At 37.8% G+C, this 14,467-nt stretch overlaps 1 protein-coding gene across 1 annotated transcript; it reads right to left on the bottom strand.

Moving 5' to 3' along the window:
• Nucleotides 1-11,012: 11,012 nt before the first annotated feature.
• LOC149237124 (uncharacterized) lies at nucleotides 11,013-12,698 on the bottom strand. Its single transcript, XM_089369156.1, has 2 exons — nucleotides 11,437-12,698; nucleotides 11,013-11,394 (listed from the first exon to the last, which is right to left on the bottom strand). The coding sequence occupies exons 1-2, from the start codon at nucleotides 12,696-12,698 to the stop codon at nucleotides 11,013-11,015; spliced, it is 1,644 nt and encodes a 547-aa protein (XP_089225282.1).
• Between the last annotated feature and the right edge of the window lie 1,769 nt (nucleotides 12,699-14,467).

Below are 14,467 nucleotides of genomic sequence, written 5' to 3'. Positions count from 1 at the left end.
CTTTCCAGGTAAGACTATCCCAACCATTCACTGATTGGATCATACAATTCGTGACAATCCTCTTGAAAATTTCAAGATCTTTCAAAAGATGAATTTTCAATTAGAGGCATGGGATTATGATGAGAAACTTGCGAGGGAAAATTGATATGATCATATTCAACAGTGATTTTAAGACAGTGAGGACCTGACATAACCATCATCCAAGGCTGAAGTGCATCAACCGCTCTACAAAAATCCGAATAGTGAGATGTTGAACGATGAAGATCGTAGGATGTTAAAAAAATGTCATTGGATGTGCTGATTGGAAATTTTTAAGTTGAATGATAGTCATCAGAGACAAAACAATGATCAGATGGGTTGATTAAAGCATTAAATTCCCAGTTTGTAGTCAATAAAGATAAATCAATTTGGACAGTTGTGGAAAATCTCTACATAGTAGAATCATCTTCCTCACATGATGAGTGTAACAATATATTTTCTTATTACTGGGTACATATTGCACTAGCATTGTCATCATTGAAAGAGATAAAAGGGAATTCTAGTATAACAAACACATGAAACCAGTTAGAGTAAAACAATTGAGGAAGAATTTGATGGATTAAATAATCCATGCATTTACTGACGCTCAAAAGGATTTCAGGTGCAATGAAGAAAAGGACTAGCATCAGAATATTCACAAGAAGGATTAGGAGCTGATTTTTTTCAGAAGAGTGTGACAGGTATGACTCCTTATGCCAAAGATAATATTTAGAATAATAAAATTCATAATTTGATGATTCTATGAGGGATACACATTACAAACTCAAGCTTGATATAGGATACTTTCATGAAGAAAAATCATCTTGGAACCAATCAGGAATCAGATCTTGAAAGTTTGAGAGATCATATCTGCAATGCCAAATATATTTCAAGAAAGAATTTAGATCGGGTGAAACCATGGGGAAAGAATATTTTTGTGAAGAAAACTAGAGTTATCATAGTTCAAGGGTCTTACCAGAGCTGCAAGATCCTGACATAACCATAGATCACATTAGAGGTTAGAGTTATGGATGATAACATCATGTTGTAGAATGGGGAAGTTACTCTTGCCCATGGGCTTCATATGCCATTCTAGTATTTCCTCCATTGAATCTGAGTCAGGAGAAATGGAAGAAGAATGATAAGATGGATTAGGAATTTGATTTGTGGATTTTTCAACTTTATTACTATCACACAAAGGCACCTTGATCAGAACTGGAAAAGGAGGAGGAAAAGGAACAAAAGGAGCAGTAAATGACTCCTCCGAAATTAGAGGTGTCTCATGATTCACAAGAGTTGTGGATGTAGGAAAATCATGGGGTTCAGGTTCATCGTGTAAACAATACGAACCAAGCACTCAAACTCTTGTTTCAAGAAATCCTCTTTCATATCCTTTTCAAAATCGATTAGAAAAATCCTCAACTAATTCATTAGGCTTCATTCTTAAGAGATTGATTCTTTTACAAACATCTCGGTAATTATTCCTATCAAATGCTTGATGAAGCTCCTTGAGGAAATGATGAAGGGAATGAATGGATGCAGGTGGCAGGGTATGGCACCATCTTTTAACATGATCTTCAAGGGAGAGGAAGAAAAACACACAAGTAAACTCTTCATCATTATTTTCGTAAGATTCACAAAATTTGAAAAAACCATAAATGTGCTCGATTGTGGATGTTTTATCCTCACCATAAAAATTTAACTAGGACAAGTGATAAAGAGGCTCATCATGGATTAAAAATTATTAAATGGAAAAATCATAGAAACACCCAGGGAGTAAGATTTTAGGATGAGCCATTTTAGATAAGAGGTTCAAACTAGATTCAATGGGCTCAACTTGTCATTTGGAGCTCCTTCTAGCGCCACTATTGACGGTTTTGGAAATCCATCAACCTAGGGGTCTCTCCGATGTAAAGTACCAATTAGACCTCACACAGTTTTGAATACAAGCCCCATATAGAATATCAGCCTAGTGGCCATGTATTCTTTTAGATTTTCCTTAGCTCTAACTCTCATCAAAAGAGCGAAATGCGTGGTGCCTTCGAAAAAAAAGGGGGGTGTTCCTGGTGAGTTTTCAATCGTATGTGTTTCAAAATTATTTTACTCCGGAGGGGAGGAAATGTGATCCTATAAGAGAGGTAGTATTACCACCCTAGTAGAGACCAACATGAATAACAAGGGTTTGTACAACATCAAGAAGAATAGTCCACATAAATGTGACGGTCATTGAAACCAATATAAAGAGGAAGATTTGTCTAATATCTAGTGGAATAGTCCACAAGGATTCGACAACGCTAATAGAAATCACAACACATTCTCAATATGATAAGTACCAAAATAACCAAATTAGTTAAACTACTTTAGCACATATGAAAGCAAACATGAATTACAAACATTCACAGAATAGTCTTGCAAATATCCATAATCTATGCATGAAGAACATGTTGCCCCATATGGCTTTTGATATTAAGTAAAAGTTCCAAGATGCATGTATACAATGAACACCACTACCTCCAATAGTGGAGTGTTGGAGCCACTCCTTGCTCCTCAAAAGAACTATATTATCTCTTTGATTCCTTGCGGGAGGATCCAAGGTCAAAAGTCCTTTGCTCAGACAATGAGGATGTATATATAACCAAGGGCTGATGCTTCACCCTCCTTGCAACTCTTTGATTACCCTAATGATTGTTTGACTTCCTATGAATTTTTGACTTACATGACTCTTCATAATCCATGTGTGTCCTTTGGACTTCCACTTTACAATACATCTCAAATAGGTAGTTACATAATCCACAATAATGATGTGGCATATGATGACTTGTGACAAGACATGGCATGAAACAAATGACATGGACTACATGATGATGTGACAATTCCAAGATGTCCTTCTTACTACTTATTTTTTTGTGTATTCTTGAACAGAGGGTACATGTTCTGTTTCCTCCTCCTCCTTATGACATGACGACTAGGATTCTTCCATGTGATCTTCATCTTCATATTTTGTAAGAGTTTTATGTTCCTTCATCTTCTCACCTGTTGATCATCTTATCTCTTTATCTCCATATGTGTCTTCTAAAATGTTCTCCTTCTCCATCTCCTTCATCATCTCGCCATAACATGATAGAGTTCATGTATCGTCAATTCACTCATGACAAGATGACATCAGTCTGATAAAGCCCTTATCTAAGATCGTGCACATTGATCCACTAACTAAGCCAGAACCGAATGATAGGCTAGGAAAGAGACTCAGTAACTGCGCAAGTGTGCCACTTAGGTAGTTAGGGGTGAGGCTTGAGTCTTGAGACTTCACAATGCGTAGTTCAGGAAGGGTTGAGGAAGAAAACTGCATAGTCTATGAGATCAAGATGAGAGGTTAATGGGATAGAGATTGGATCAGCCTATTAAGTAGTTATAGAGGAAAGATGAGCCCAGATGATTGCAAAATTTCACATTTCAAGAGCTCAACGATGAGGTTTGAGCCTTGAGACTGCACAATGCACAGGTTAAGCTAGACTAAGGGAGTGAAAAATGCAGTTCTGGGAGCCAGGGAGGTAAGATGAGGGGATGGACACTGAGTGAACACACTGCATAGTTTCAAGAGACAGTGGAGGCTAGGCCACTATGAAATTATGTAGATTAGGATATCAAGGGATGAGCTTGAGGCTAGAGATTGTGAAATTCATTGTTGAGGCCAGGCCAGGGGGATGAATTGTTCAATTCTGGGAGGCAAGGTCAAGATTGAGCGCTAAATTTGTGAAATGCATAGTTCTAGGCTTAAGAACTGAAGTTGTGAAATGCTCAATTCTAGGCTTGAGCACTGAGGTTGTGAAATGTGCAGTTATGGGTTTAAGCATTAAAGTTACAAAATGAGCAGTTTTGAAGGGTTGTATGAGGCTAGGTTTCCAGGATATTTTTGAAATTTCATTGTGTGGGACTCAAGAGAATGTTGTGAATATTGATATGACTTGACTGTGATCACACACTTGATGCACTTTGTGACGACCGTGACGACACTTGAGCGATAGTGCTTAAAACATTGGAAATGATTGTGACTGATGTTCACATGGTTAGACAACCTCATTCACACAAAGATAACCCCTTGAAACCACCCAAACAAGCATCCATACATTGTGCAACAACTAACATGTGAAAAGACGCCAATTGCTAAAGTGTGAATGACTCTTACAAGTTCTGAATGACAGTGAAAATAACACATGCCAGAAAGTCAAAATCGAAAACATGAAGATGACACTCGCGAAAACAAAGGTGCACGAAGGTGAAAGTTTGCAAAAATCACCAAAATAGAAGAACAAACACAACTAGAATATGAGAAACTATCAATGTCAGTGTGCACTAAGTGTTGACATGGATTGGAAATCACACTAGCACAATCTTGATAGAACATTCTATGATTGTCCAGGTTTGCATAAAAGGATGTGCTCATGAATATGTTGCAACTTGAGCATGTGTGAGCAAGTGACTTTGACACTTCTATCCAAGCAAGGAGCTCACAAGCATCAACCAGCCAAGAAGTGACTATGGAACGACTAATCTCAAGATCCACAGTATGCTCCAAAATTTGATTATATGAAAAATTTTGGAGGGTCTTTGTCATAGCGATTACACATATGTTGGTTAGCTAAATGGATAAATATATCAATTTGGTTTTGGTCACTAACAAGAAAGAAATGATATTTGTTGTTTAACATAAATGAAAATCAAGTCCATATTGCATCTTGTTCCATGACGCAAATCCTTTTAGTGGTCATTATAAACCATACTTTACTAGAAGTTTCCAATATGATATTCAAAACCATTGGATTCATATTGTACATAATATGCATTTAAATTAGTTAACAATAGAAAAAAAACATCTAATTGCAGTGACAATATTTTCAATGTAATTTTCTATTTAGTAGCAACAAAATTCAATGCACAATCTTTCAATTCATTGTCCAATCTTTATGCAATACACTTATGCATAGAAATCAACAAGCATTACAATGTTTCAAAATTGATGTCATAAAGATACAATGAGTAAGAACTAGCAACAGTACCTCATAAATATGGCAATGAACATCCAACAATTGTCCTTTCTCACTAATAACTTTATCAATTATAGATTTGTTCTTTCGAAGTGTGATAGAGTGGTTAATGCCATGTCATTCAAAACACATACATTACACATCCATTATGAGCCAATGACATTAAAATAATATAATAGCGAGGTCATTATGCAATATGGTTTAGTGACAAAATATGCAGTTGCTAATGAGAAATTTGACATCCATTCTATAGAGGTGTGCATAGGACCAAAATAATAAATTGTAATAAAATTATCATAAAGTGATCAAACAAATACGTGAATGAAACAAATGAAATAATATAATATATATTGAAAAAAAACAAGACACCGTTTCTTATGGTACATTCATAAAATCAAATAATCCAAAACACAAAAAATGATAACATATATTCTCACATACATTTCAATAACAACATTGAAATCGAGATAGTATTTAATCTACAAAAAATTGGTCGAACTAAGCGGTAGAGGCTTAGTTATCACAAAATGAAGCAATTCATATAATACAAGAAACAAATTCAATGGAATATCTAATAATGTTCCTAAAACAGACAAGCATGCACATGAATAATCTATGCAATTCACATATAGAGAATTACCTTCCGAAAAAAATATTCAAAATACATTCATATAAGTCTAAGACACACCTGAAAAAACATGTGCAGTTTGCAATAAGTTGCATTTGACAAAAAAATAACACATATTTCATTAAAAATCTGTAATAAAAATTTACATAAATGTGAAAAGAATTTATAGAAGTATAGAAAGAACATACATTTTGAGAGTGACTAACCTGTTAGAAAAACCTACACTAGAAAGCTACGTTTCATAGCCCGAGGGCTATGAAAACACATTTCCCCTCGACTGGAGCTCTATCTTATCAACCAAACCATTATGAAGATTAACTTCGAACATATATGCGGACATAGGTGAAAATATCTTGAGATAACATGTCCCTATCGTTTTTAATAAATCACCTCAGTAAGTTGTCCACCTATTCTAAGAGGTTTGGTTGGACAAAATGAATGAGAAAATTCAGAAACCTTACCCAAAAATGCGGTAGACATAGCCAATATAGAACCATCGCTTCACTGAAAGACTAGAGCGTCTCCAAATTTTGGGTATCGTTTTGATAGACCTAATCTCGAAAGAAAGAGGACGAGGGCCAAAATCCCTTGAAATACAGGGTTTTAGTTGCTCACCCTTTAAACCGTGCAATGAGGGAAACAAAAGAATCATTTTTAATGCCACACTTTAAGATTCTTGGACAAATTTATTTTCTTCCATTCTAAAAGGAGACCCCTCGCTCCCAAGAAACCACTGGATGGTCCGCCTTAACCAACTTTGGCCAAAGTACAGGATGACAAACGAGAGAACCACAACTCGACTGGCGGAGAAGAGACAAGACCAGGTTTAAGAGTCGACGTAGGGGCTACCAACAGATCTTTGACCAGCGGCCACAAAAGACAGGATAACAATATGACAATAACAAGAGTCAAAACAAAATCAAGCGAGCCTCCATTTAGTAAAAAACAATTAAAATCCAGCACTACTCAGGAAGACCGGAGTTTACTGTACTCATCACTGAAGCTCTGTCAAATAATAATATGACTCTGCCTCTATAAAATTTGATCCTGATACCTAACAATCACAGTGAGTGGTTTGGAAACAGATACCCTGGTCACGACCGAGCCACAGCAACGACGATAAGATTTTCGTGGCGAAGGAAAGTTGGTCAAGCTTGTAATTTTCTCATTCAGTGACAATATTTCACGCAGTCCAAAACCTGAAATGCTAAAACTTCAACTAAATCGGGGCGGGGTACAGACGCGAAAGAGGAGGTAGTAATGGCGATGAATCGTGCTTAACTTAGAAAACATATTTCCATGCCAAAGTGGAGCTCTTGGGGCTAATTCAGATGTTAGAACTGATATTTGTATTACCGCGAGGCAAGCTATCGGACTATCTTGCCATAGACATAGAAAAGCTCTACTCCTTCAGCGTGTTGAAATATAATTTCAACTGCAGGTTTATTTTATTTGCGATGCGATCTATCGCAAATCGCAAATCGCAAACACACTCTGTTACCCTCCCTTATGTGCTGTGATTTCTGCGATTGCGATGGTGCGATGCGATCCGATCGCATATCGCAGATCGCACCATATGTGTGTGCCCCAATTTTGTGTTCCGACCAAATGGGATTCTGCGATGCGATCCATTTGAAGTCAATGGTTGAAGTACAGGCCAGCATTAAATGAAATTTTACGTGAAGTAAAAGTTTTACTTACCGCCAGTAAATGTCAGTAAAACAGTAAATGCAATTTACTGTGGGTTGGTAAGTTTTGATGAAGTTTTTAATTTTGTTTCAGCGGGAGTATGGGCACAAGTAAACGCTGGTAAAAATATTTAATTCTTTTTTACGGAAGCATGGCAAGTGAAAACTGATGTAAGTTCTTTTGTTTTGTTTTGTTGATATATATATGTAATGTTCATGTATTCGATGTATAATGTATTGTAACCCACGCAGCAGCGTGAAGAAAAGTTTTTTTTGCAAAGAAGGCACAACAGTGCAGAGGTGAAGTAAATTGTGATTGAAAGGGATGCACAGCAGTGCAATGTAAAGAAGGAGCACGCAAAAGCAGTGAATGAAACAAGCAGTAAATGTAAATGTAAAGTTTTCTTTAAACAGTGAATGTAAAAGAGATCTTTACACACAGCAGTGTAAAATCTCAGGAGAAGACAAAGTAACTCCTTTTGTTAAATGTTCTTGGTGAATCCCTCTGAGAGAGAGGAAGAAGTTTGTAACAGCAGTTGCTTTTATTAATGAATAGAAATTTGTTTGTGTGTGAAATCTCTGTCTGCTCAAAGAAATTTTAAAGCTTCCCTGTGCTAAGATCCTGTGTGTTTAAAACAGAGCATTGTTCTCTGTTCTGTAGTTTGTTTGTTTTTGGGATTTTACCAAAAAAATCCCCAACAGTGGTATCAGAGCTAGTCTAGGCTCTTTGAAGGGTTCAAAGAAGCTGAAGGAAGGATTCTTATTGCAGCAACTTCTCCAGCAGTGTGAAGACTCAGGCAAAAGAATCCAAGGTATTTCTCAAGTTTTTTTTTTTGTGTGTTGCTGTTGAAGACAGTCTGTTATTTTAAATACACAGTGAAGTATTTGAAGCATAGTTAAGAGTGCAAAAATGGCTGGCACCAGCACCAGTAATAGCATGGGTATGCAGCTCCCATTATTTGATGGTAAAAATTACGACTATTGGGCAATAACAATGAAAGCCTTGTTTGCTTCCCAAGACTTATGGGAAATAGTTGAGGATGGTTTTGAACAACCAGCAGATGAAAATGAGTTTAATGCATTAACTCAGGGAGAGAAAGATTTGTTAAAGAGCCACAAGAAGAAGGACTCAAAAGCCCTCTTCTTCTTGTATCAAGCAGTGCATGGAAGCATGTTTCCAAGGTTAGCAGCAGCTAAGACATCCAAAGATGCATGGCAAACTCTTAAAACGGCCTATCAAGGCATGGAGAAAGTGAAGACAACAAAGCTACAGTTGCTGAGGAAAGATTTTGAGAATCTGTGCATGAAGGAGTCAGACAATATTGACTCATTCTTCACTCAAGTAATTGGCCTGGTCACACAAATAAGATCTCATGGAGAGATACTTGAAGAAAGGAGGATTGTGGAGAAACTATTGAGGTGCCTACCCTCAAGGTTCCATGTGATTGTCACCACCATAGAAGAGACAAAGGATCTCTCAAACTTTTCAGTTGATGAGCTTCATGCATCACTGATCACACATGAGCAGAGGTTGAGTAGAAATGAAAACTCATCTCTAGAGCAAGACTTCAAGACCCAGATGTCCTTTGGAAGAGGAAGAGGTCAAGGTGGAGGAAATAAGAAAGGAAGAGGCAGAAGCCAGAATAGAGGTGGAAGGAACAGTCCAGAAAATGCTCAAGGAAGAGATAGCAATCCAAATCAGAACCAAGGCCAAGGCAGCAGCCAACAAAGTGGACAACATCATGCTCAAGGACAAAGGTATGAAAAACCCAATGTCCAATGTTATTACTGTAAAAAATATGGGCATTATGCCAGTGAATGTAGAAAGAAGCAGCATGATGTGAGTAATAGCTCTAGTGCAAATATTACTAGAGAAAATGTCAGCCAAGATAATGTATTGTTAGCTTGTAACATGGCTGAAACAAATAGTGAAGATATATGGTTTCTAAACTCTGGTTGCAGCAACCATATGACAGGAAACATAGCTTTGTTTTCTGCTTTAGATCAAAGTGTGAAGTCACAAGTCACACTTGGGACTGATAGCAAAATTTCTGTTATAGGTAAAGGATAAGTTAAAATATTTACAAAGCAAGGTGAAAGGAAAACCATAGCAGATGTCTACTATGTCCCTGGAATGAAATGTAACCTCTTGAGTATTGGACAACTTGTTCAAAAGGGTTACAATGTTTTCTTTGAGAATGATGTATGCACCATCATGGATATTCCACCCAGCAAGCGATGCATTGTTGAAGTGAGGATGACGAGGAACAGAATGTTCCCTCTCAGAATAAGGGCAGATTTGAAAAACAAAGATGCAATGGCAGCAGTTACCCAAGAGGCTCTCCAAAGTGTGCCAAAGGATGAAAATTGGTTGTGGCATTTGAGATTTGGACATCTCAACTTTGGAGGTCTTAACTTGTTGAGCAGAAAAGGGATGGTAAGAGGATTACCATTGATAGAGAAACCAGACAGCCTTTGTGAAGGCTGCATATTGGGAAAACAACACAGAGAAAGTTTTCCAAGCGGGAAAAGCATAAGGGCAAAAGCACCCTTAGAGATTGTCCACTCAGATTTATGTGGACCGATGCAAAATCAATCTTTAGCAGGCAGCCATATTTTCTAACATTTATTGATGATTTTACAAGAAAAACGTGGGTTTATTTCTTGAAGAATAAAAGTGAAGTGTTTGAAAAATTCTGAAATTTCAAAGCACTCGTGGAAAATCAAAGTGGGTTGCGCATCAAAGTTTTGAGAACAGACAGAGGAGGTGAGTATATCTCCAAATAATTTTTATGTTTTTGCAGAGAAAATGGAATTCACAAGCAATTCACAGCAAGGTACACCCCACAGCAAAATGGAGTTGCTGAAAGGAAGAACAGGACCATCATGGATATGGCGAGGAGCATGTTGAAGGCAAAGCATTTGCCAAATGATTATTGGGTTGAAGCCGTAAACTGTGCAGTATATATTTTGAATAGGTGTCCTACAAAAGCTGTAATGAACAAAGTGCCGGAAGAAGCATGGAGTGGGAGAAAGGAAGGAGTCACCCACATGAAAATTTTTGGATGTGTGGCCTATGCACACATTCCCGATCAATTAAGGAGGAAGTTGGACAGCAAATGGGAGAAATGTATCTTCATTGGATACAGTGAGGAATCCAAAGCTTACAGGTTGTATATCCCATCCACTAAGAAATTCTTTGTGAGCAGAGATGTTCAGTTCATTGAGGAGGAAGCTTGGGATGGAAGCATAGAGAAAACAGTTAATGTTAAAAACTGTTTGTTTCATGATGAAGATGATGAGGAAATGGTAGAAATACATCCCCAAATAGCAGCGCCAACACAAGAACAGCAAGGAACACCTTTGAGGAGAAATGAGAGTGCTTCTCCAAGCACACCACATGGAGGAAATTCAAGTGCATCTTCAAGCACTTGCACACCAAGTGAAAGAGGTAAGAAGTTCAGAAACTTGAGTGACATTTATAATGAAGGAATGAATTCCTTGTTTGCTTTGTATTGTCATGTTGATGACCCTATTCATTTCGAAGATGCTATTAAAGATAAGAAATGGATAGAAGCTATGGATGAGGAGATGAATGCCATAGAAAGAAACAAGACATGGGATTTGGTTGAGCTACCAAAAGGATTTAGTTGTGCCTTCTGGGCTACGACTTATTGCTGTAATCTGACTTTCATTAGGAGGGGGAACTTTATTCTTATCAACAACAGGACTACGACTTTTCAGGGGACATTGGGCTAGGTTTTGCTGTGAATGTCTACTCAAGCTCCTTCGTGGACTCGCGCTTAAAGGCCTACAACTGATCACACTTGGGCTTCTGCTTAAATGCCCGCGAGCTATCACACTTGGGCTCCTACTCAAACTCATTCGAGGACTTCTACTCAATACCCTTCTGGGGCTTCTACTTAGGCTCCTGCTCAAGATCCTCCGAGGACTCTCACTCTGGCTCCTGCTCAAGCTCCTTTTTGGGCTTCTGCTCAAATTGTTCCGAGGGCTACTTGGCAAATAATTCTTAATGCCAATATTTGAACCACCAAACCTAGAACCGCTAGGCGCATCACTCTGAGGAGATCGAGAATTTGGACTCCTGTCTGCCTTAACTTCAACAACATCCATCTCTTTGGTTTTTTCCTCATTCTCCTTCACTAATTCACCTTCTAACGCAATATCTTTGACCACCATACCTTTTTCTTCCTCAATGCCTTGCTTGTCAGAATTTTGAGGCTTCTCAACTCCACGAGAGTATGGCTTCGATTTCACACTTTTCTTACCTACATCACTCTCACTATCACTTTCGGTATCATTCTCACTTGACTTCTCACTCTCAGTGTCACTGCTACTGCTATAATCACTATCTGAGCTCCCCTTAGACTTTCGTCTTGATCTCTTCACTTTCCGACCATGTCTTTTCCCTCTCTGCTTATCCGTCCGTCGCTTTGTATGTCTATGCTTGCTTTTTCTACATGATCTCTTCTTTCTTCTCACCCTGTCATCTTTACTTGAAGTGATAGTATCATCTGATGAAGAGTAGGAATCAGACTCACTGTCAGAGGTGTCTGAATCTGAATCGGTGTCCACTGAGGTGTCTGAATCAGAAGAATAATGGCAACGCCTCCTCTTTTTTCCGTCCTTGCGCACCCTCCTATGCTTTTTCCTTTTACGCGTTTTCCGACTATCATCATCACTTGACACTGCTTCTTTTGTGGCCTTCAGTTTCTCTCCTTTCTTTTTATCTTCATCAATAGAAACTATACCATTATCTTTGCGGGGAGAAACTTCACCACAATTGGAAATCTTAACTGGAACAACAGGTCTGTCTCGATCTGCAGTAGGTAACCGCTCAATTTTCTTCATAACATCGATTCCTTCCACAACTCTTCCAAAGACAACATGCTTGCCATCAAGATGAGGTACAGCTGCAAAAGTAATAAAAAGCTGAGAAGCATTGGTGTGCGGACCAGCATTGGCCATAGATAGAATACCGGGGCCATCATGACGTAACTGAAAATTTTCATCCACAAATTTTCCACCATATATACTTTCTCCTCCAGTACCATCTTTCTTTGAAAAGTTGCCTCCTTGAGCCACAAATCCTTCAATTATTCGATGAAAAGTGGATCCTTTGTAATCCAGAGGCTTTTTGGTTGTTTTACCAATACCTTTCTCTCCTATACAGAGTGCTCTAAAATTTTCTGCAGTTTTAGGCACAATATCTGCAAAAAGCTCCAATACAATGGGTCTTGCTGGCTCGCCATCAACTAAAATATCCATAAAAACCCTGGGATTTCTTTTTGGTTTCATTTTTTCTGTCTTCATGGATGCTTTCGCAAGGACTGTCAAACTCCGGGAAGTTGAGAATAATATCAGAATCTGAAGAGAAACAGAAACATAGGGTTACAAGCAGTGTTCATGTATAAACCCTGGCCGTTACTCGTATGCGCATGGATCGTTTTTTCTTCGTTCGACATATGGTTTATCAAATATGTATATATGTCTATAATATATAAATGTGGGACGTGCCTCATTAAAATAAATTTTGTTATTTTGAAATTTTGTTATGTCGGCCAAAATAAATTTAAAAAAAAAATTGTCTGTTCATCAAAAAAAATTGTTAGCTAAAAATAAGATCCCTCTCCACTCATGTTAAATCCCTATTTAAGATGGATCTATGATGGTAATTACAGATATAGTGATTTAACCCTGGGGAACTAACATAAAAACCCACTGAGACTATTTGAGAAAATTTGTAAAACGAAAAAGAAGTACCGTGTTTGTGATACGTATGGGTATAGTATGGCCAATAGGTAGAACATGCTTGATATGGGGTTGGATGCCTTATGATATGTTTTTTTATTTGGATGATGCACATTATTTGATGGTCCTCACAATATGCACATATGTACTAGATTTTATTAATACAATACCAACACACTGAAAAAAAAACAAGTATGGGCGTAGTGGTTGGCGATGCGGATGCAGATTGATTGCGACAAAATGATTTTGAGGTTGTCTTAATTCTCTTGTCTCAAATGTACAGAAGAGAATTTAAACCTACACTAACCATATAAATAAATTAATTAATTAATTAAAATGTACACACATATATATAAATCTTTGTGGATAATAAGTCTTAGAGTTAAACATGATTTCTTCATCACAATATGCCTCTAAATGTCCTTAGCTAAAATAGGTGAATTTAAACTTTAATGGGTAAGTTACCCTTCTTCTTGTTGTGAATGGCATACGAATGTTTTTAAAAGGATTTGGTTCTTATTCTTCGATTCAGGTTAGCTAGCATAATCCAAGGTGACCTCACCCCACGTGTCTGCTCTACGATATACCACCAGGGCATCGTACTCAAATTTTAAATGGTTTGATACTGTTTGATTACAATATACTTGACTGTCTGTCTCGTAGCTGTCCTCCTCTGAGCTTTAATCCTATTAGTAATGTATGTCACCCATACCAAACCTCGATCTGGCAAATCTGGAACCATCTGGCTTGTTCTACACTATGTGATCCCATACCCTAGATCCCACGACTTGGATTGATCAAGGCAGTTTTGTAACTACTCTTATCGCTTTGCGCAAGCCGAGGTTTTCATTGTGCCTATGATTTTTGCTCCCCGAAGTTCTGCAACTTGATTGGTGGACTCTGGTTATCAACCTACAAGGATGGCGTTCTTCGAGACTTGCAACATGTAACACTTTGAAATTTATCTTCTTTTTCTACAATTTGTTGGCACATAATATTCATTAAGCCTAATGCACCCCTTCTTAATGGCGCAGGTGACTCTTAACACCATGAAAGTTGTGACTATCAATTCAGTTGAAAGTGTACTCAGGCTTTACAAACTTCCCCTCTCATCCAGAGAAGGAATTAAGTCTAGAAAGGGGTTCCTTATAGTTTTACTTTCGCAACAGGGATTTCACTTGTCTCAATTTCACCTGCAGTCTCCAGAATTGCATGGTCGGAGCAATGTCCATTGGTTACGAAGTGCTATGGTAAGGGTTTGTCATTATTATGAATTTTTTGTTATTTCTTTGACTGTGTAATGGTGACCCAACTCA

The sequence above is a fragment of the Pinus tabuliformis genome, chromosome 8 (genome assembly GCF_031772625.1).
Source record: "Pinus tabuliformis cultivar Carrire ecotype Pingquan chromosome 8, CPIR1, whole genome shotgun sequence".
NCBI classification, from domain to species: Eukaryota; Viridiplantae; Streptophyta; class Pinopsida; order Pinales; family Pinaceae; genus Pinus; species Pinus tabuliformis.
Note: the sequence above shows the minus strand (reverse complement) of the source record. Positions and strands in the feature narration are given on the sequence as shown.

Excerpts from the sequence above, each read along its gene's own strand:
- LOC149237124 (XM_089369156.1), bottom strand. The coding sequence starts at position 12,698 with ATGAAACCAAAAAGAAATCCCAGGGTTTTTATGGATATTTTAGTTGAT. Across the intron at positions 11,395-11,436 it reads GATGCGCCTAGCGGTTCTAG|TAGCCCTCGGAACAATTTGA; the intron begins GTTTGGTGGTTC and ends TTATTTGCCAAG.